This window comes from Camelus dromedarius, chromosome 6 (genome assembly GCF_036321535.1).
Source record: "Camelus dromedarius isolate mCamDro1 chromosome 6, mCamDro1.pat, whole genome shotgun sequence".
Lineage (NCBI taxonomy): Eukaryota > Metazoa > Chordata > Mammalia > Artiodactyla > Camelidae > Camelus > Camelus dromedarius.
The window spans coordinates 36,029,691-36,052,476 of NC_087441.1; the positions used below are offsets into that span (position 1 = coordinate 36,029,691).

At 32.8% G+C, this 22,786-nt stretch overlaps 1 protein-coding gene across 2 annotated transcripts in view; it reads left to right on the forward strand.

Moving 5' to 3' along the window:
• TBC1D32 (TBC1 domain family member 32) overlaps window positions 1-22,786 on the forward strand; it is a 130,601-nt gene that overhangs the window by 51,988 nt on the left and 55,827 nt on the right. For both annotated transcript variants that reach the window (XM_010979170.3, XM_031456232.2), the window contains 5 exons: window positions 3,360-3,498; window positions 5,998-6,085; window positions 7,985-8,103; window positions 11,381-11,497; window positions 18,414-18,502. In XM_010979170.3, the coding sequence (XP_010977472.3) occupies window positions 3,360-3,498; window positions 5,998-6,085; window positions 7,985-8,103; window positions 11,381-11,497; window positions 18,414-18,502 (552 nt within the window). The remainder of the gene's footprint in view (window positions 1-3,359; window positions 3,499-5,997; window positions 6,086-7,984; window positions 8,104-11,380; window positions 11,498-18,413; window positions 18,503-22,786) is intronic.

The window sequence follows — 22,786 nt, forward strand, 5'->3', positions numbered from 1 at the left end:
TTTGCAAGTATATTTGTTTGCAGATAACTCAGCAAGACTTTCTTTTTCTCATAAAACAAGAAGTCTCTTGGAATTCACTCAGGCATTGGCTTATAGATGCTGTTTCAGACCAAGCCTCCTTTTTTCTTGTTCGTCATTAATGTCTGCTTTTTGCCCTCAGGGTTGCACAGTGGCCAATCTCTAGACCTCACAGCTGCTTTCTAAGAGGAAAAAGGTTGTAGAATCAAATGGTTTCTTTTCATGATGCATTGTCCTTTATTTAGGACAGAAATCTCTTGTCATTAGATTCTTTTGTGAACATCTTACTAGATATGCCATATGGCCATCTCTTGCTGCATGAGAGTTGGTGAAAAAGGAGTTTAGATGGAGATTGGGTCAGACAATCTATACTGTCTGTTAATGCAGAGTATTTTTTTCATCCTTTTATTTTCTGCCATTCAGAGTAGTAAATTGTGAACTTTTATCCAACCTTACAGTCTCATTTTTCATTAGATGAGGTTTTTTGTTTTTTTTTTTACTTTTTTGCAGTACTGATATTTGGCACTTTTTTTTTCTTATTATTTATATTCTATTTTCTTTCCTTTTCTCCTTTATTGCCTTATCTTAGATCAATACTTTTTTATTCCTTTTTCCCTTGGTTTTGATTTTATAAGTTATGTTTCTCTTAAAAAGTGGCTGTTCCTAAATTCTCAATAGTATGTTTAATTGTATATTTTTTCTAATAAAGTAAAAAGTAATTGAGTATTCATATCATGTTTTGAAAAGCAATATGGAACTTAGTATACTTTGACCAGTCATTGCTTTTCTAAATACTCCATAATTTTTAGTCTTGTTATAGTTATCTAGAAGTTTGGTTTTATTTTTTTAATCACCTAATTTATTTCTTCTCACAGATATTAAATTTGTTGGCATTTTTATTATTTTATGCCATTTATTGAAACTTGTAACCCATTTTTTTCTGATAGGCTCAGTTTTTCCCTAATGAAGTATGTTTCTAAGTTTCCAAATACAGTTATCCTTTAATTATTTTTAAGGATTTGAAGGTAATAAACTGTCTTTATCCTTTGATGTCTGATGATAGCTATGCTCCCTCCAACCCACACAAACCACCCTCTCCCCTGCCCATAGCTTGCTATAGAGCTCACATTCTCTCTTAAATGGTGGTTTATCTGGGTATAAAAGTTTTGATAGACAATCATTTTTTACTAGTATTTGAAGCTTTACTCCATTGTCTTCTGAAATAAGTGGTAACCGATAAATCTGTAAGTATAGTCACTTTCTTATATAAGTTATATCTTTTCTCATAGCTTTCAATTTCTTTTTTTGGATGTTTTCTATTTTTGTGTGATTTAAGTTTATCCTGCTTGGTACTTTGATTATTCTTTTGAGTATAGACTAGACTTGTATCTTCTAGAAAATTCTTATTTTTCAAATATTATATTCTCTTGGAGCATTTATCAGATGTATTTGGGAACTTTCAGTATATTCTCTTTCTTGTTTGATCATTTATTTCTTATCTAGCTACAATTCAGTTCAGTAATTCTTTTCAGCCTAGAGTTTTCCCATTCCCATTTGCTTTCTAAGTGGCTGTTATTTTTTTGTTGTTTTTTTGTTTTTTTTCACTTCCAAGATTTCCAATGGTTCTTATTAAAAAAAAAACACCTGTTTTTATTTGATTGTTGCTTTTTGCTTCAGTTTTAATTGAAGATTAAAAAAATTTTCCTTTGAACATCATAAATAAAATTAGTCATTAAATTGTTTCAGCTGGAATGGATTCAATTTAATGAATGTTGATTCTGCTGATTCTTAGCTTTAGAAGTCTTTTAAAGTTTGAGTGCAAGTCCATTTTCAAATGAGTCTTTTTTCTTCCCTGCGTTCCTCTCTTCTCCCCTGCCTTGTTTTTTCCAGTTTCTAGTTTTATGTTCATTCTTCCTTGTCCAGTGTTTTTATAGTTTTTTCTTTTATCCTCATGTTTTAAATAAACATTGTAATGGCATTTTGAGGCTCCTGTCAGTGATGACAAGGATATTACATATACAATTAGAAGGTAAAAGATGAATTGCTAATCTGCTTATTTTGAGAAATGAGACTTTCACTGTATCCTCCTGTCTCCCTAAGCTTGTGGCTTGTCAGAAGCCACAGTTTTAGGCAGTTTTATACATATACATGTATTGTTTGTATAATATATATATATAATGTATTTTGTTTACATGTATGTTCTTTAAATATTTAACTAAACTTAAAATATGTAATTTATACATGTACTATTTTTAGTAGTCTTACCCAGGCATGAATCTTAAGCAGTGAGCCTACTACTGGTCTTAACATTTCATATGTAACTCTTTGAGTTCTTTGTATCCTATTTAAGACAAATTTGGATTTCATTGCCTGCATTTGCCTCAAAACTAGTCCTGCTTCTTTTTGCTTCTGTTCTTTGTCTAAGGTGATATTTATTTTGTGTTGTGTATGATACAACCATACAATATGGTTGTATCTTTGGCCATTACTGTATAATCACAGATGGATATGTGACAACATGTACTGATTGTTCCTTTTTTTTTTATCAGAAAAGTTCTGGATTTCAAATCTCTTACCAGTTTCAAAACATACTTCTGAAACTTCCTTGGGGAAAAGGGGCACACTTTTTTATACTCAGTTTTGCTATTCCTATAAACATTTGATTTTCACTTGTTTCAATGTCCATAGTTCCTTTCCTGACAACTAGGTATATCCAGTAGGGTGGGTAATACATTTTCTCTTCTTGTACTTCAGAATGAGGTGCCCATATCCCCTCCTGTGTTTCCAGATTTCTAGCTCTGACTCTTCTGTTAACTGTGTCTCCTGAATGTTTCAAGTTTTTTTCTTTTTTTTTCCTCTGGAGAATGCTAATTGCCTTTTAGAAGTATTCTGAGAAAAAATGGAATTCTCCAAGAATAAAACTAAAAAGCTATAAAAATAAAGATAAAATGCCTGATATGCTTTAGAAAGTCAGAGGAGAGATACCTTATAATGAAAAGGAATATAGAAATAATGGGGCTTGGAATCCAGGCACAGCAGAATTATAATAGGAAAACAAAATAAAATTAAGACATGGTTGAGAGAATCTAGGTGTAATGAAAATGCTGACATGTGCAGCTAATACTTGATTTATTTAGTGAAGGAAAATTATTGGATAGAAGATATAAGAGTAAAAACTCATTGTCGAGGAAACCATACTATTGATCTTATTTTTAAACATGTGAGTACTTTGCAGCCAATATATACTCTGTAAATTTAATGTTAGTAGTATTAAGCTGAGATTTTGTTTTCAGTTTTGAGTGTAAGAAAGACATTCATACTTTTCTTTTTACCTATTTCAGTATGGCTTGGGAAGAGAATTTGTTAGATGATTTACTGAATTTTGCTGCCACTCCCAAAGGACTACTACTTCTTCAAAGAACAGGTGCCCTCAATGAATGTGTGACATTTATGTTCAGCCAATATGCAAAAAAATTACAGGTATGAATTTCCATCTGCCACAGGCAAAACGAACTTTTGTTTCTGTAAAAGCCATTAAGAACATCATTCTGTTTTCTTTGTGTGAAGAGATTATTAAACCTCAATTAACAATCCATATAGCATTGTAATACTTGATGTTTTTTCAGGAAAGCATTAGAGAGTTGATGACTGTTAACAGGATGAAACAACTGGATGAAATTGAAAAGTTCAGTTACTTATCCAGATGTTTTGTAAATATGATATCAAACATCTAGATATACTAAAACTAGGTGGAATTCCAGGAGAAAAACCTATTGTGTCTAAATGTATGTGTAATTGAGAGTTTAGGCCTCCCATTTTTAAAGAAAGAAATATTTGCAGAGGTATTTTATTATTGCTACTATTAAATAAAATTTGCAGTAAATTAAGCCTTTCTCAGATATTATTGAGGTATATTCTTTTTTTTTTTTGCAGTCCCAGTAAATATCCCTAGTTTTCTGGACGTTTTAGGATCATAAGTATGCTTTTAAAAATGTTTTCTTTGTCTCTGGCAGTTACTGTTTCTTGGTACTCAGACGTCTCGTTGTATTTTCATGTAGCTTAGGGAGCACTTGGCAATCTTTTTTTCATAAGAGTGCTAATTCAGTTCCATCCATGAACACTCTCCATCTTCCTGACCTAATCTCCTCCCAAAGGCCCTACTTATTACCATTATCTTTTTTGGTTTACAAAAATTATATTTAGATCTGGTGAATTTGAATCTCTCCTTGTGTGCTAGTTAACTGTTTGGTTTCTTTCTTTCTTTCTTTTTTTTTTCGGTTTTGAAAATAGCTCAAGCAATTCAAAGACATTTTTTTCCCTCATTTAGATGCTTGAGACCTTGCAGACACAGCTTTGACTATTTTAATAATGCACCTGGGACTAGATGTCATTTTTTTATATACATAAATTTTGAAACAATCTCGTCTTCCTTTGTACTATACTGTTTTAATAGAAGACATTGTTCTTGAACCTCAGTAACTAACAACTATAATTTAGTACAATACTTTAATGTTGCTTTATACTATTCAGGATGTTTTTTGAAAATTTAGATTCTCAGTTATCTTATAAAATAAGCAACTAGGCTTTCCTAAATTTTACTGAGGAGAAAGTGGAGATCTAGGCTGGTTATAAATGATCTGCTTATGTTCACATATCTAGTTACTGATGGTAGTAATACTAGAACTCAGATGAGTCTTTAACAATGTTCATGAAATCTAAGTCTTGTTTAGTGAAGCACCTGTAACTTCTCTCAAGTTTTTCTTGACCTCTTCCTTTTTAGTTTTTAGTGTTGACCTGGGAGACCCCTCTGGCTAGTATCTGAATCAGCAGAGTCAATGGGGGTGATTGATGAGTAAGGTGTTTTTTCCATTGTCATGGAAGAGGCAAGTGGGAAAGGATAGTTGCTGTACTTCTATGTTATCTAACTGCAGAATATTGGATGGTAAATTAAGAAACATGGAGAATAAGAATAGTAAAAATGGAAAACAAAGGCAAGCTTAAAAAGAAATGAGCAGCAAAAGAATTTAAGAAATAAACCTAATTCTTTCCTAGGGTCTTTTAGTTCCCTTTTTTGCCCTTAAAACTGAATGTACAGTTTATATTTTAAAAATTTGATTAAAACGCATCCTTACCCTTTTAATAAAATGTCAAAAAATACAAATTCTGAATGGTTAGCTTTGTATAGAAGTCAAATATTTCATAGACCAACATGATCTTAGCCAAAGTCTGAAGAGGGAGGAACATTTTATGATGTCTTTGTCATTTCCTTATTCCAGTTTTTATTAAGAGATACTTCTGAACTTTACCATGAATACATGTATGATACTCTCTGTGAAATAACAAATCATTTAAGGTTTTCTCCAGTGTTGTTTAGAAAACTGTATATTAATGAGGATTCTGTGTGTGTGTGTGTGTGTGTGTGTGTGTGTGTGTGTGTGTGTGTGTGTGTGTGTATGTAATTTCTTCCTTTAGGGAAAAAAAGTCACATTGCCTCTAAAACAGTCATTGTTAAGAAGTCATCATTATTCTTTTTAAAATTGTCTATTTGAAACCCCAGTTAAAAAACTGGCAGTCAGTACAGATTAGTGAGAATTTATTTGAAGAATCAACCTAAAGGATAAAATATTTAGATAATAGGATTTAGAGTCAGAAGGAATCTCTCTTCATCTGGTCCAAAGCCCCATTATTTTAAGTATAAAGAGATTTAGACCTAGAGACATAGTGACTTGTTCAAGGTCAAAAAGCTACTTAGTTTTAGGGCTGGTACCAGAACCTACATCTGAAATAAGATTGTCAAAAATATTACATTAGCATTAACTTACTGATTGTTATAATTTGAGTTTTTTCTACTCTTGTTATCTTTACTTGAAAGACTGTCCGGTATTTTAGTAAAGAAATCAGTAACTCAACATGTAACATCTGAATAAAATATTGGCATGCTATGTTTTCCTGCTTCTTACTGTTCCTTATTTATGTTAGATCAGCAGGCATAGAAAGTTTGGCTATGAAGTTTTGGTTACACAAGTGGCATCAACAGCAGCAGGTGCAGTAGCACTACAAAGTTCAGGTAAATTCTTTAGAATTATAATTTAAATAAAATGAGCTAGTCAGTATAAAATTTAACTGCCATGATCAAGTATCAGTTATTTCACTCAAAAATTTTTTCCTAGGTTAGGCCTGAGGTGAAAGAATGCTAATGGGATTTCCTTTTTTTTTTTTTTTTCTTTTTCATGAAATTCCACTAGGAATTTTTTTTTTCTGTAAAACATAAACAGATTTTTTTTCTTTGCATATAACAATGGCACATAATGACCTAAGCTGAAATATACTTGATCCTTTAAGAAACTTTCGTCTTATAAATCAGAAGTTTATCATCCTCTCCCTTGGTGTAATTGCATCTGATAGGATTTAATGCTCAGTTTCAGTGAATTATATATGAAGCATGATTTACAATCATAATAGTTTATCACAAACATATACCATTTTCTTATTCTCTTTCTTCTTTCCTTCTTGAGAGATTCCCTCTCACTTGCTTAATTTGCACCAGTATTTTTGCAGTTTGCAGTTTGCGTGTATTATCTTCTACAGACTGGATTTTTAAGATGTTCGAACATTGAGAATTTTATATATTGGGGTTATCTGAACCCTGAGCCAGAGACAAGGTGTACTCTGTATTAGAGATGCTGTGATTATATTTAAGTCTTAGAAGTGAAGAATCATAACATCAGTGATCACTATTGATTCTTTCCTTAAAGGAAAATATTTTTCTATAGTGTATCTTAAATATTTTTTGGCTGAACTAATTTGGACTACTTACGTTATGAAACATGTTTCTTGGCAAAAGTTATCCTAAGCTGAGCCACTTACTCTTTTCTTTTGTTTCTTCAAAGAATAAAATCCAATTGGTTGTAGTTACTCGGGGGTACATTAATGGAGCATTTGAAGACTAGATTCAACCTCAGATTTCTCTGTTGGTCAAGGCATTAAGTTTCTCAGCCTCATCATATCAGACTATTCTTAAGAAGGCTAAATGCAGTTTTTCATTGGGGAAAGGAAGGAAGATTAACACTGCTTGAGTTCTGTGGTGTCTTAATACTATATTAGGAATCTATGTGTATCATCCCATTTATGCTTTATGGCAACCCTCAAATGCAGCACTGTTTCAATTTTCAGATTTAACTGGTGCTCTAAGAAGTCAAAAGATTTAAGGACATACAGCTAATATGCTGGCAGATATAATACGAAACTTGATATTTTTTATTTCAGAGCCTGTATTTTTCTTTTGTACCACAGGACCCTTTCTGCTCTAATGTTATTATGAACTTACTGATTTTATGATTAGGTGTTCTGTTTTACACTTTTCCATATGATTTGATATGTCTTAAAGGAATTTAATAATCGGGCTTAATAATCACTTTCATATAGATAAAATAATACCATATCTGACTCATGAGAATTTAAAGACTGTCTAGAGCCAGAGGTTGTATGAAATGAAGAATTGTTCTAAGCATATGGAAATGGGAAAAAAATCGTTACATTAGACTAAGGAAACACACTTAGACTCTTCAGGTGCCTGCTGTGCCTTCAGTACACACCTTCTGTACACACCCGCTGCCCCAACTTTCAAGCTGCCTTTCACTCATTTGCAGAGTGAAGTGTGAACCTTAGTTTTTTCAGAAAAACATACTCAGAGAGGTTACTGGCCAAAGGATAAAAACAGACTCAGTCCTTCAGGGAAATAGTCTTTCAGAATTTGGTCATTATGTAATTTTATGATAATGAGGCATCATAGACATATATTAACAGCAGTGGATATAATTTATACCAAGGTTATAGGTTATTTCTTACACAAGATACAAGTATGTCTTTTGTCAGTATGGACCAGTCTTGTCAGAAGGATAATTATATATTTCCTCCGTAATTCAAAGACTAGTACGTTATAAATATTATGCAAAATTCTTCTTAGGGTTCATTAATGCACTTATTACTGAATTATGGGCCAATCTGGAATGTGGAAGAGATGATGTTAGAGTAACCCATCCCAGATCTACTCCAGTGGACCCTATTGACCGAAGCTGTCAAAAGGTAAAAAATGATTTATCTAATAATGTGCAGATTTTAAGTTTTTCTCTTGTTACTTCATCCAGACTTATCTATATTCAGTTACAGCAAACAACCTTTCCTAAGTTCTTCTTTTTCCTCTTTTCATTTCTAAATTTTTATTTTCAAAATATTTCAAAACTTAGTGAAAGATACATACCAGTATTCCCTATGAATTATTTTGCAAGGACATTTTTCTTTCATGATATTCCTACTATAACTTTTTTCAATTAATAAAAGTAATACATAACGGACATGTTACCAAAGCAAAACAATAAACACTTACTCAAAGAACTGGAAAAAGAACAAATAAAACCCAAATTTAATAAAAGAAATTATAAGGATCAAAGCAGAAATAGTAACTAAAAAAAAAATAGGAAAAATCAATGAAACTAAGAGCTGGTTCTTTGAAAAGGTAAACAAAATCAGTATACGTTTAGCCAGATATATCAAGAAAAAAAGGACCCAAATAAATTAGAAATGAAAAAGAATTTACAGCCAATACTACAGAAATCATGATATTACTATGAACAATTGTATTCCAATAAAATGGACAACTGAGAAGAAATTGATAAATTCCTAGAAATGTAATCTCTCAAGACTGAATCAGGAAGAAATGCAAAATATAAACAGACAGATGACCAGTAATGCAATTGAATCAATATAAATAGTAGGAAACTCCCAACAAAGAAAAGCCCAGGATCAGATGGCTTCACAGGTGACTTGTACCAAACATATAAAGGGTTAATGCCTCTCTTTTTCAAACTATTCCAAGTTTGAAAGGAAGGAATGCTTCACAATCAAGGCCAACATCAATTACCCTGATTCCGAAACAAAAGACAATACCAAAAAAAAAGTTACAGGCCAATATCACTGAATGTAGACGTAAAAATCTGCAACAAAATATAGACTATATAAATCTTTTGAGGAATCTCCTTAATGTTTTCCACAATGGCTACACCAAACTGCATTCTCACCAACAGTGTAGGAGGGTTCCCTTTTCTCCACACCTTCTCCAGCATTTATCATTCGTGGACTTCTGAATGATGGCCATTCCTACTGGTGTGAGATGATACCTCATTGTAGTTTTGATTTGCATTTCTCTGATAATTAGTGATATTGAACATTTTTTCATGTGCCTATTGGCCATTCATATGTGTCATTGGAGAATTGCTTGTTTAGATCCATTTTTGGATTGGATTGTTTATTTTTTTCTTAATAAGTCTGTATGGTTACAGGGTTCTTGAATTTTACATGATGTTGCACAGTACTGATTATAATCCCTAGGAAATATTTCTAATTCAAATTTAGAGTTATAAGAATTTTAACTTCTTTGACTTTGAGTAAGGAATGTCCATATAAACTAATGATTAACTTTTCTCTTAAAAAATTGTATATTTTCCTGAACTATGAAAGACCTAGAATCTCATAGTGATAAACAGTCTTAGTGCCCAGCTTCCAGCTCTAAATATTATTCTTCCTTAGGGATTCTGTTTTCTTTTAGGATTTAATTCTATTGTTGTTTAAATTTTAGAAAACAGTGATGCAGCTTCAATACATAATGAGGCACATTTAAAAGTTTACTTTCAGTCCAGTTCCTTCCTCCTTTTCTCTATAATGTTGCTTTGCAGTATGATAGACAATAGTCCCATGTAGCTATGTAAATTTAAAATAATTAAAGTTAAAAATTCAGTTTTGGGGGTGCATGTAGCTCAGTGGTAGAGCACATGCTTTAGCATGCGCTAAGTCCTAGGTTCAATCCCCAGTACCTCCATTAAAAAAAAAAACTTATAAAAATTCAGTTGCAGTTACATTAATCATATCTTAATTGGTCATCAATAGCCACATTTAGTAGTGACTACCCTATTGTACAGTATAGAACATAAAACTTCCATCCTCACAGAACATTTTATTTAACAGCCAGGACTGTGGAGTAAGGGCAACATTGTTAATAAATAGTGTCTGAAGATTACTTATTTTGTAATGAATAATATTAGCCTGAAAATAAGAAAATACTGTTAGTTCTGCTACCAAGTTTCTGATTATATGTCTTTGGCTAAGTCACTTCACTTCTCTGATCCTCAAGTTTTCTCATCTATTAAATGAGAGATTGAATTAACTGTTTTTTTTTTAATTATCTTAGTGTACTGATTTTAGTGAGAATTCTTAATTTGTCCGATTCTCAAATTTTCTGAGTCTAATGAGTATTTTAACATGACAAGCAGAAAACTTATTAGTTACAACTCAGTGCAGTTAATATAATACAAATTAAACATACAAGTTTTGACAGGATATAGGGCTTCTAGAGATGGGTAGACTTAGTTGGAAAGCCTTCTAGAAAAAACGTAGCAAGCTTGAAAGCTTGTGAAGGAGGATAATGAGTAAGTGGGAGGGCAGGAGAGAGCATGTTAGTAGTATAAGGGAAGTTTGTGTGTGTGGCAGTCACTTGAAGGAGACCACAGGCAGATTTGATTGATGTAGCAGTGACTTCAAGGTGAGGAAACTTAATGGGAATTGAGGCTTTTGAGACTGAAGAGAAGAAAGGTGTCGATTAGTAAAGTGCCTTGAAAGCCATGCTTAGGAGTTTAGATCTATTGTTTAGTAATGGGCAACCCTTACATTTGCACAGGGGATCCAAAGAATGAAATGTGCTTGAGAAAAATATTTAGGCTGTTGTCAATAAGACGAGAGCAGGAGCTTAAAAATTTCATGGAAAGATTAACTGGATAAGCTTGCACCAGAAAATAAGCTGCTTTTCATAGTAAAAGCCATGGCTTTTAAAAATTAACTATAATTAGGTTACTTGTATTTCCAATGAATGTAAAGGATAAAAAGTAGTCTTGTGACCTGAATGTAGTAATATATAAAATTTATTATCTTGCTCCAGAACTCCAGAGTATTTTTTCTTATATTTTCTTACACATCAGATATAACAAGGCAAAGAGTGAGAAAGATGGGTCATTTCATTTTTTTTTTATCAGAACCAAACTATCAAAAGATACATGATATAAATGGAGTTGGAAAATGTTTTAAAATGTTTTGTTACAATTGTTATGCATTGTCAGCATGTAGATTGTTATTTATGTTAACTATTTTGTACTTACCATATATGCGTGTATTTCATAGTTATATGGATTAATTGGGATTATTTTAGAAATTACCCCTTGCAGTCATACTGCTATAAAACTTTACATCAATGATTCTTTGATAGATGTGGTTAAAAAAATGAACCATGTGAATAATTTTTTTCCCCTTTCCTCAGTCTTTTCTAGCACTGGTGAACTTGTTATCTTATCCCGCTGTTTATGAGCTGGCAGGCAATCAAGGTCTTCCTAATAAAGCAGAGTACTCTCTTCGTGAAGTCCCAACATGCATTGTTGTAAGTAATTTTCTTTTAATCTTTCACTTTTGTCATGTACTTTTTTAAGATTTGTAGTAAAAATGCAGTTTAACAGAAAAAAGAAACACTAATCATATTTAAAGGCTGATTTGATTTAGTTACCTACAGAATGTTAGCTTCTGAATGATCTATAAATGCAATCTTTGATCCAGGCTATCTAACAGTTGTAGCACCTATCAAAATGCAAGGTTAAGTCTTCCCAACTAGGAAGTAGACTTGGCATAAATAGAAGGATGTATGTGAGTTATTTTAGGTGACTTATACTATTAGTCACACCAGTACTGCTCCTTCATTGGCGAAGATAATTAGGGATAAATTGTGTCCAAGGAGTCCAATACATTTTCTGCTTATTTTGAATGAACTATGTATTACTGCCCCATGAGGGCAGTATGTACATATTTATTTGAGACTTATTTTATATTCATACTCGAAGATAAGTAACTTGTTCTAGTCATTCAGAGATACTTAGTTCCTCATCTTTGGGTAAGTTTCTGAATTGAAGACACATAAATATGTGTATATATACATTAGTAAAGAATTATTTAGTTCTGAAATTCCACTGTTAATCAGTACTTTTTATTTCTGGTCACTTTGTCCTGTGTTTTGTCTTTTTACTATGGTCTTGACATTTTGAGTACTTCTAATTCTTATTGACCCTAAACATTTTAATTTTTTTAAACTTTCTCAAATTTTTGATAAATTTTGGTAAATTTTTGATAATTTATATGAATGAAATATAAAGATAAGTATTTTTATCATTAAACTTTTAATTTATATTCTTAAAGTATTCCCATTCTATCTTGTCCTTACTTGTATCTTGACACTTCTTAAGTAGTTTTGTAATTAGCCATTTATTTGTCTGTCTTCCCTACTACTCTGTGAGAGCCTGAGGGCACGTAGGATATCTTAGTCACATTTACACCTAGCACATAGTAGATATCCAGTGAATTGGTTTTGAAAATATTTCTAATATTATTGCCTTTGTTTAAATCTATTACGGAAAACAAGTACAAATGAGTTGTTATTTCTTCTCGAACAATGGCTTGGATGTTCTCAAGTTTTCATGGATGTTCTACAGTGCATAGTCAAAAATATCTTTCCACTTATGTAAGGATTTGTCTTTTATTTAGTATTAAAACACTTAACTGTGAGTGAGTCTGTCTTTCCCACTACATTTTAATCCTATAGAAGAATCACTGCTTCTTATCGTTTAAACATATATAATCTCTGCTTATTAAAAAAAGATTTCCTTGATCTGTGTTGTCTTTTAGCTACCATCCTATGGTTTTCTTTTTTGTTTCCCTGCCAAAAAGTGTCTTGAACTTGCCTAAACTTGAAATTTCAACTTCTTTCTCTTGTATCAATTCTGGAAGTCACTGTAATCCTGAGTCTTGCTTGATCACCTGTAGAAATGGTTCTGCAGGATGTCCCCTATGAATGTGTAATTCCCTGATCCAGTGGAACCTCCTCCTTGTTGATTTATCACTTTGTGGTGTTTAGCACAGCTGATCACTCCTCCTCAGTGTCACTCTCTTCTGTGACCATGGCACTGTTTCTGGTTCTCTTCCAGCTTCTCTGGCCTCTCCCGCACACTCTCCTTTGTGGGCTTCTCCTCCTCTGTTTCATATCCTTTGTGTTCATTTCATCCAGTTCTGTGCTTCAGTTGTACACTGACAACTCTCTGACCTGTATTGCTTACTTGACTGCCAGATCTATAGCCAGATTTCTACCAGATAATGGACATCTGGAAAACTCATGGGAAACTTAGCATGTCTACAACTGAATATAATGTTTTTTCTAACCTAAATCAATTCTGTCTCTTATTTTTCTATCTTAGCTCTATCATCCACACAACTGAATAAGCTAGAAACCTGGAAGTTGTTGTTGACTCCTCTTTATATGTAGTTATTCACCATTTTATAGATGTTTATCTCTCTAATGACTTGATTTTATTTACTTTTTCTATTTCATTTAAGACCATCTTAGTTGGGGCCTTCATTTTTTGTCTAGATTACTCCAGTGAGATCTTAACTGCTCTTTTTTCTTCCAGTCTTAACCCATAATTTATCCTCACACTAATTTATCCTCAAGATGATCCTTTAAAAATGAAATCCAGATGCAGTCATTCTGTTGTTTAAAATCTTTGCTAATTTCCCTTTGCCTCCATGCGTGGTCCATGTTCCTTAATGTTATCTAATATTATCTAATATCTAGTGTAGACTATACACCACCTTCTCCTAAAAGGAGTGAGTACTCTGAAGATGCCTTTGTTGTCTCAAAGATGTCATTTTTCACACTTGGTCAAGTCCTGATCCAAACAGATCCACATGCTCATTCAGTCATTATGTCCTTTGAAATCTTATTCTAAAAAAATTGCTCTTCCCTTTTTCTTTCCATGGAATTAACTTATTGGAGAAACTAGAATATTTGTCATGGGTTGTACTCATTCATTGTTTTCTTAGGAGATGTGAAATGGTGATTCTAGTTCTGTCATTCTTTTTTGTATTTAACTGGAATTATTTATTAAAGGGAATCCTGAAATACAGTTCTTCCAGAAATGACAGAATAAATGCTTGATTCTATTTTTTAAATTTTCAGAGTAATGAATTGATGTTCTAATACTCAAAGGGAGGTTTTATGATTGTTATTATCATTATGAACTCCTGGTTTTACATATATATGTTTCAGTCCAGTGCAATCACTTTTGCTTTTGATGGTCAAGACACTCATTCTTTGGCTACTGAGTCCTTTTGATAGTTGATATTTTTTTCTTGATTTCTTTTATAAGATATGCTGGGCTCATTGTACACATTTTCTGGTTCAGGCCTAGAATCTTCAAAGAGTACTTGTTCCTTTTAGTAGAAAGTGTTTTTAGAAACTACAACCTGAGTACTAGGAATGTTCACTGTTCAAGATTGTCGTTATTTCTAATTCCCTTCACAGTCTTTTCATTGGACAGCCAAGGGGAATAAGTAGTTGTTTCTTTTTCTTTTTGTAAGAGAGAAAAATTAATCAGTAGCCCATACTGATATTTCTTCTTACTTTGTTTATATATTTCTTTCTTCTTTACAAAGTTTGGCTTCTAATGACATAAACAAAATAACTCATTTGCTTTATTGCACAATGTACATATAATACTTTCAAAATAAGATTAGTGAATGCATACAGGCATTTCAGTTTTGTCTTTGGAATATCTACTGGGGATTTACAATCAGAATACTGTGTTTTAAAGTCACTTGAAGTAAATAAATCTGTACTCTGCCAGGTTCTGCCATTAACTTGATAGATAAGTTCATGACAGAATGTTTTAAAATTAGGGACGTTCTTTTTTATTGTTTTAATTTTCTTTTCTTTTAAATTATAGAAAAATACTGTGTGGTTCCAATTTATAATAAGATTTATTTACAGAATGTGCTTAAACATTAGTCCTCACTTTCCTCTCTCCCCTTATACATTTTGATGTTTAATGTGATAACTCCTAGCCACATGTAGCAATTTATAAATTATAAACTATAATTAAATAGAAATTTATTTCCTTTAAGTAGTATTCACATTTTAAGTTTTCGAGTTCCTACTAGCTGTATGTGGTTAACAGCTATAACATTGGACAGCACAGAACATTTCTGTCATTGCAGAAAGGTCAGTTCTATAGCGCTGTTCTATAGCTCTAGTTTCTATTTTTGGTTAATCTTTCTGTCCTTTTCAAAAACGAATATATATATATATATTTTTTTCCCTGCTGCAGATTTCTTAAGCAAAAGATGGTATGCTATAAACACCAGCCTGCTCTTTGCATATTTCTTTTCTCTATCTTTAAATTTACTCCATAGTGGTACATAGAGCTCTTCCTCATGCTTTTTTACAGTTGCATAGTATTCTGTTGTGTGGATGTACTAGAATTTATTCATCTAGTTGTCTGTTGGTGGATACCTAGTTTCTTTAAGTCTTTTGCTATTATCAGTTACGCCAAAATTAATAGCCTTGGCTTATCTTATATTTACCAATGTATCTCTAATTTTTTTTCTATTGTTGCATATCAAATTGCTGCCAACTTAGTAAATTAAAACACCCACTTATTAGCTCACAGTTTTGTAGGTCAGGAGTCAAGTACTGTGTGCCTGGGTTTTCTGCTCTGAGTATTACAAGGCTGAAATCAAAAGTGTTGAGTAGGCTGAGGGCTTGTCTGGAAGCTCTGGGGAAAATCCATGTCCTAATTCATTCTTCTTGTTGGGAGAGGTTAGTTTCTTACAGTTGTGGGATTGAAGTGCCTGGTTTCTTGCTGGCTGTCAGCAGGGGATTACTTTCAGGGCTTTGTCCTGTTGTCCCCTCCAGGTAAGCAATGAAGGACTTCTCTCATCCTCTGAATCTCTCTGACTTCTATGACCAGTCAGAGAGAATTCTGCTTTTTATGTGTCTCATTTAAGTGTCTGTCTTTTTCCAAATAGGGCAACAATGATAGGTTGTGGGGATTAGAACATACACATATCCTTTTTGGAGGGAATCACCATTCAGCTCACTACACCATCAGAGTGGCATTTTTCTCTACCTCCTGGCTGTAGACTGAAAGTTTGAATAGCCTTGAATTTACGTGTTGAAACCTAATTCTCTGTGTGATGATATTTGGAGGTTGGGCCTTTAGGAGTTGACTAGTGCCTTAAAAAAGACCCTAGAGAAATCTCTCGCCCCTTCTGCCCTCTGAGGACATAAGAAAAAGATGACTTTTTATGAACTAGAAAGTGGGTTTTCACTGGACAGAAAGTCTTTTGGCAACTCAGTCTTGGACTTCTCAGCCTCCAGAACTGTGAGAAATAAAGTTTCAGGCATTTATAAGCTGCCCAGTCTGTGTTATTCTATTACAGCAGTCAGAATGCACTAAGAGACTCCCCACTTTGAAAAATCCCAAGGAAGGACCTTAATAAAGTCCGCATTTTGTTTGTGGATGTTCTTGATTAACCAGTCATAAGCCACTCCTAATAGTGCAGGTATAGGAATATTGGCATTATGGTTAACCTAGCTCTCACCCTTCACCTGGCCCTTTCTTAAGTAAAAGGGGTCACATAGCACAAGCAGAGCCATTGGGACAGTTTTAAGCAGAATGGGCACTTAAACATACATTTACTCATAGAGAATGCATATTCCTGTTTGTTTTTCCAGTCTTGGTCTCATTCTGGCCTGCAAGATGATTGAACATAATCTCAAGATGGACGATATGCTTTTAAAAAAAGCAGGGTTTCAGACTCCTTTTTTCCCAGACCCAAGCCTTACTTGCATTAGCTTGTTACTGGGAAGCTGCTACTTAATTTAGGAAACTAATTGCCTTATTGACATGTGTTGTAGTGCTTAGAATCTGAATTTCTCCATAAGAGGGGCTTCCCAGGAGTTTCCTTTTCTTCCTTAAGTGGTGATCCATCAGTGTAATCCTCTGTGAAGAAGAAATTATTTACTGTAACATTTGTTCTCTGAAAATGCATTATTATTGATAGATTGCTGCAATCTACTCTTCCAGCTTGCTGGGAATACATTTTCTGTCTTGTATTCTTTCTTATGCTTACAGTATCTAGATTTTAGATTCAGAACTAGAACTCTGAAGTCACAAAGTGTCACATACTGTTTTGATACAAGGAATACCCAGCTAAGAAGCAGACAACAATGACAGATTATTTAAGATAGCAGTTCTTTCATCCTTCATTGGGAGGCAGTTTATTTTGTATTTGCTGACTATAAATTCTTGTGCTAATATTATTTACACAGTTTTACAGGAAAAACTGTAGGATGGTAAATGCATTCCTAAATGTTCCATATAAACTTTCATTAGGTACGTTTATACAAAATCCAGTTTTCACTGTGTCTTGCATTTTTTCAGATGTGATATTGAGAGTAACTATTTCCTCCTCTTATAAACTTACTCCCTTGCCTCTTACTTATTTGATGATATGTTTGTAGTATTATCTACATAGTTCCCAAAAAGTATTATGTGACTTTATTCCCCAGCATAACCTTCCTTTTTTTACCCTGTTGGTTACAGAAATATCTTGAATTTAAACTCATGGAGGTAGCAAGTTTCTTGGCCAGGAAAATGAACAATGAGAGAAACAGGTTTTTGTCTATGAGTAGAGTTCTTAGGCTTGAACCCAAAGATATGCACAAATACCAAGTATTATAGAAAGAAAGGCTTTTAGAGAGTGCTCAAAAATTTGCAGTAGGCTTAAATTTCCAATGCTTGGGACATCTTGTGGCATCTAGATAATCGGATTCTCTGCACTTGCGCCAGTGAGTTTTAAGCCTGGTTACCCATTGCAGCAACTTTTGGAAGCTTTCACAGGTTATTAATGCCAGAATCATACCCCCAGGGATACTGACTTAATTGCTCTGGGGTAGAGCCTGGGCAGCTATATATTTTTTAAGTTCACTAAAGTTTTTTAAGTTGATTTCAGTGTTCATTCAGGACTGGAAACCACTGATTTACATGAGCAGAGAATATCTATTAACAAAATCTCAAACAGTTCCTAGGTAAAACTGTTTAAACCCACTGTTCATGATTCACATTTGTAGAGTTCATACTTGTTTTTCAAAGTAGTTTACATTTTTAGCAGTTTAAACAGTATTTAACTGGCTGCTCACACAATACTAGATGGGGTATAAATTAGTAATTCTCTGTTTTGGTTAAACATTTGATGATTCATTTCAGGAATTATAATGCCCATACCACACCCAAATGAGTTAATTAAGAATCTTTAGGAGTGAGATGCAGGAATTAATTTTTTTAAACAGCTCCCTAGGTGATTCAAATGTGTAGCTGAGTTTGAAAACCAGAAATCTAAGTAAATATTTGTTGATTTGGTTTTCTTTAAATGGTTCCAGTCAAGCACAGTCTCACTCTAAGTCTCTTTTTCAGGATATTATTGACAGACTTATAATTTTGAATTCTGAAGCTAAGATTCGTTCTTTATTCAACTATGAACAGTCACACATATTTGGTTTAAGGTAAGGTGCTAGATTTAACTTAAGATACATTTTCTGTGTTGCAAAATGTTAAGCAAATGTTCTATATACTTTCATAAAGTATTTAAAATAAACTAATTCTTAAAGCATATGTAAGGGTAATTTGTCTTCCTATAATATTACGAAGTAAATTATAGATATTAGATTTTTACATTATAGCCTTTGTCTATTTAAGTTCTCTGTTATTAAAATGTCTTTCCCTTTTGCTCGATTTATTAAAAGGCATTTTGTGGACTATTCAGTTTACTAAGGAGTGGACTATTCAGTTTACTAAGGAGTGAACTGGGACTTCCCCGGATTGGTATTTGATTGGACTCCTGCTGTAATATAGGCTTGAAAGAGGCCTAGAAATGGACGATTTTTATTTTGCCCAAATTCTGCTCCTCAGTGTTAATCCTATTCTTTTAGTTTCGCCAAGGTTTAAATCTTTTCTGCTTGATTTTATATTTCTTAACATTTAAAAGCAACTGAATTACAGAAATTTCTCACTTTCTTAGGTTCATGATTTTATTCCCTTTTTACTAACAAAGTAACTTTCTCAAGAATGAGAGAAGGGGTCAGTGAGAAATGTTCTACCTAAGAAATAAAGCAATTACTTTTCTAAAATTAGAATTTTCTTATTTTCTAAGTCTTAAACTCTTTTTTTCCATTCATTAATAGCTGAGCTTCATTTTTGGACTTTCTAGTTCAAATAAGGTAGAAAAAAGCTGCAGCTGTTATAGTTCTTTGGATGGTGTGCCCTTTATCTCAAAGTGTATTTTCACATTAAATTTTAACTTTCTGTGAATAGCATCAGGTACTCATATAGTAAGCAGTGATGAATTCTGGGAATAATCCATTTAGTAGAACCTTCTTTTGCATAGCAAGTATGTTTGAGTTTTCTACTTACAGAACATTTTGGCTTCTTATTTTTGATACATAGGGTGAATTTATTCTGTATGTTTTCTTTTATAGAGTAGTATTTTTCTCTAGTGTTCTTCTGGCAAAACAAACAAACAAAAAACTAATGAGGGGATGTTAAGTCATGTAAAAAGCAGTCCGAGAAGTAATTTAAATCATAGCTTAGTGTTATATAAAATCTTGTGTTTCTGTGTATTTTGTATCATTTTCTTTCACTTTCACAGTTTGTTTCTAACTGTACCATTCCCTTCAGTAAATCATCTCATTAATGTGCTTGATTTCTACATTTAGCATTGCTTTTTTCCATTCACTTTGTTTTTTCCCTTGCTTCAAAAATCTAGAAATAGCATAATGTTAACTTTGATAGTTTCTTTAGTTTTACTAAAGCACTTAGATGAGGCTAATTTGGGGTTTAGTGAAATGTGGATTTTCACTTTTAACAACATCACATTCTGTTTAAATTTCTGCATTTTTGTTTGCCGAGATCTTACAAATCTTATATTGTAAATGACTAATGGACAAGAAGGTTTCTCCTTTGATTAGCCCTCCTGTATTCTTTGTTTCCACTTCCAACCTATCCTTTTCTACTATTGCTATCAGTGTGCAGACAGGCCTTTACATATTTCATTTCATTGTAAAATGGGGCAACACACACACACACACACACACACACACACACACACACAGAAATTTCCCTTGACCTCACATCTCCCTGCAGCTGCTGTCCTGTTTCTCTGCCTTTTGCAGCAAAATGTATCTATACCAACTGTCCCCTCTTAGTCACGTCTCTTTACTCCTCAGCCCACTTAGATTTGACATTGACTCTATAGCTCTGTCAGAACTGCACATCCTGCTCATCTCAAGGTCACCTGTAATTTTAAAGGCTGTTCTTTAAGTATGGATTTCTGAGGTTTGTTTTGAAGAAAATTAACAAATAGACCACATTAGAGTTTCAAATGAAGAAGTAATCCGTTTTAGGAGAACTGTATTAACATTTTTAATCGTAATAAATTCTAATGTGCATATTTAAGAATTACTACATAAGATTTAAATTGTTAAAAATAAACAATTCCACAGCCTTAATTAAACTTAATTTATAGTTTGATATAAAGAAAACTATAAATACTGAGTGATGATATAGTTCTTTCTCTGTAAGATACACAGTTTTCATATTGAAATAAAATATTCAAGGGAAGAGTGTAACATTCCTCTAAACTAAAGATGGTTAAGAAAATCTTAAACTGCTAAGCCTTGAGCCACATCAGTAGTTTCCAGGGGACCTGGCACCAAAAGCAAAGGCAACGTGAGCGAAAATAAACAAGTGGGCCGTCATGAAACGAAAGTGCTTCTGAACAGAGGAAATCACTGACAGAATGAAAAGGCAACCTATAGAATGGGAGCGAAAAAGTTGCAAATCATATATCTGATAAAGCGTTAATATCCAAAATATGTAGGGGGGAGGGTATAGTTCAGAGATCCAAGGTTCAATCCCCAGTACCTCTATTATATTAAAAAAAGGAAAAATTGAAATAAATAAACCTAATTACCCCCCCCAAAAAAACAAAAAACAAAATATATAAAGAACTCACACAACTCAATGGCAAAAAACAAAATCTGATTTTAAAATGGACAGAGGGTCTAAATAGACATTATTCCAAAGATGACATACAAGTGGCCAACAGGTACATGAAAAGATGCTCAACATCACCAATCATTAGGGAAATGCAAATCAAAACCACAATGAAATCACCTCACAACTTTGGAATGACTATTATCAAAAAAACAAACAAAGAAAGAAAACCCCAAAAACAAACAAACAAAAAACAACCCCAAAACAAGAAATAATAAGTGTTGGTGAGGATGTGGAGAAAAGGGAACTCTTGCGCACGGTTGGTAGGAATGTACACCGGTTGAGTCACTATGGAAAACAATACAGATGTTCCTCAAAAAGTTAAAAACAGAACTACCACATAATCCAACATGATTCAGCAATTCCACTTCTGGATTATTTACCCAAAGAAAATAAAAACACCAATTCAAAAAGATACATGCACCCTCATGTTCACAGTAGCGTTATTTGTAGCAGCCAAGAAATGAAAGCAGTCTAAATGTCCAATGATCGATAAGTGGATGAAGAAAATATGGCATATACACAATGAGATTATTCAGCCATAAAAAACCAAAACCTTGCCATTTGCAACAACATGGATAGACCTTGAAGGCATTATGTTATGTGAAATAAGTCAGGAAGACAAATACTGTATGATCTCATTTACTTGTGGAATCAAGAAAGAAAAAAGCTCATAGATACACAGACCAGACTGGTGGTTGCCAAAGGTAGGGTGGGGAGCAAATGGGTGAAGAGAGCATATTCCATACTTGAAAGTTGCTAAGACAGTAGATCTTAAAAACCACAACAACAAAAAAATTCCTATAATGATTTATGTGATGACTTTTGTGGAGACCATTTCACAATGTATACAACTATCAAATCATTACATTGTACACCTGAAACTACTTTGCTATACACTATGTCAATTATATCTCAATAAATTATAGAGAATAAAACCATCATTGTGCCTTAATTAGTGTCCTTAAAAGGCAGGTGTTCAAGAAAATAATTTGCACCCAGAATGTAATAAATATACAACTTTCTTTAAGAATATATATATATACACATATCAAATATTTAATTTTATTCTATTAAGTTAATATAAAGAAAATAACCAAATGATCTGTTACTAACTGAAGACATCAGTAACTGATTTCAGAATTCTTATGTAATCAAAGAATTCCTGTTTGTATAGAATAATTAGAATATAATGAAAACAAAAGAAAGCAATACTCATTATCCTCATAGGGAATATTCATATCTGTTGAAGATAACCATCACTGGCCTCTTCATGCTTCATGGCCAAAAGTATTTTTTTTTTGAAAAATAGGTTTATTGTTTTAAAACTACCTTTTTTACTTAATTATTTTACATTATTCTTTCATACGTACAGATATTCATCTATACCATAATTTTAAAGGATGAGTAATATTCCAGTACATGGATAAATCTGAATTTTGTTTTTATACATGAAGTTTATTTTAAAAATTTATTATACATCTTCATAAATCTCTCTCTCCATAATTATTTCTTTAAAGTAAATCTTTAGAAATGGACTTGCTAAGTTAAAATGCAGGCACATTTTCAAACCTTATGTTTTTTTTTTTTAACATTTTTTATTGATTTATAATCATTTTACAATGTTGTGTCAAATTCCAGTGTTCAGCACAATTTTTCAGTCGTTCATGGATATATACACACTCATTGTCACATTTTTTTCTCTGTGAGTTATCATAACATTTTGTGTATATTTC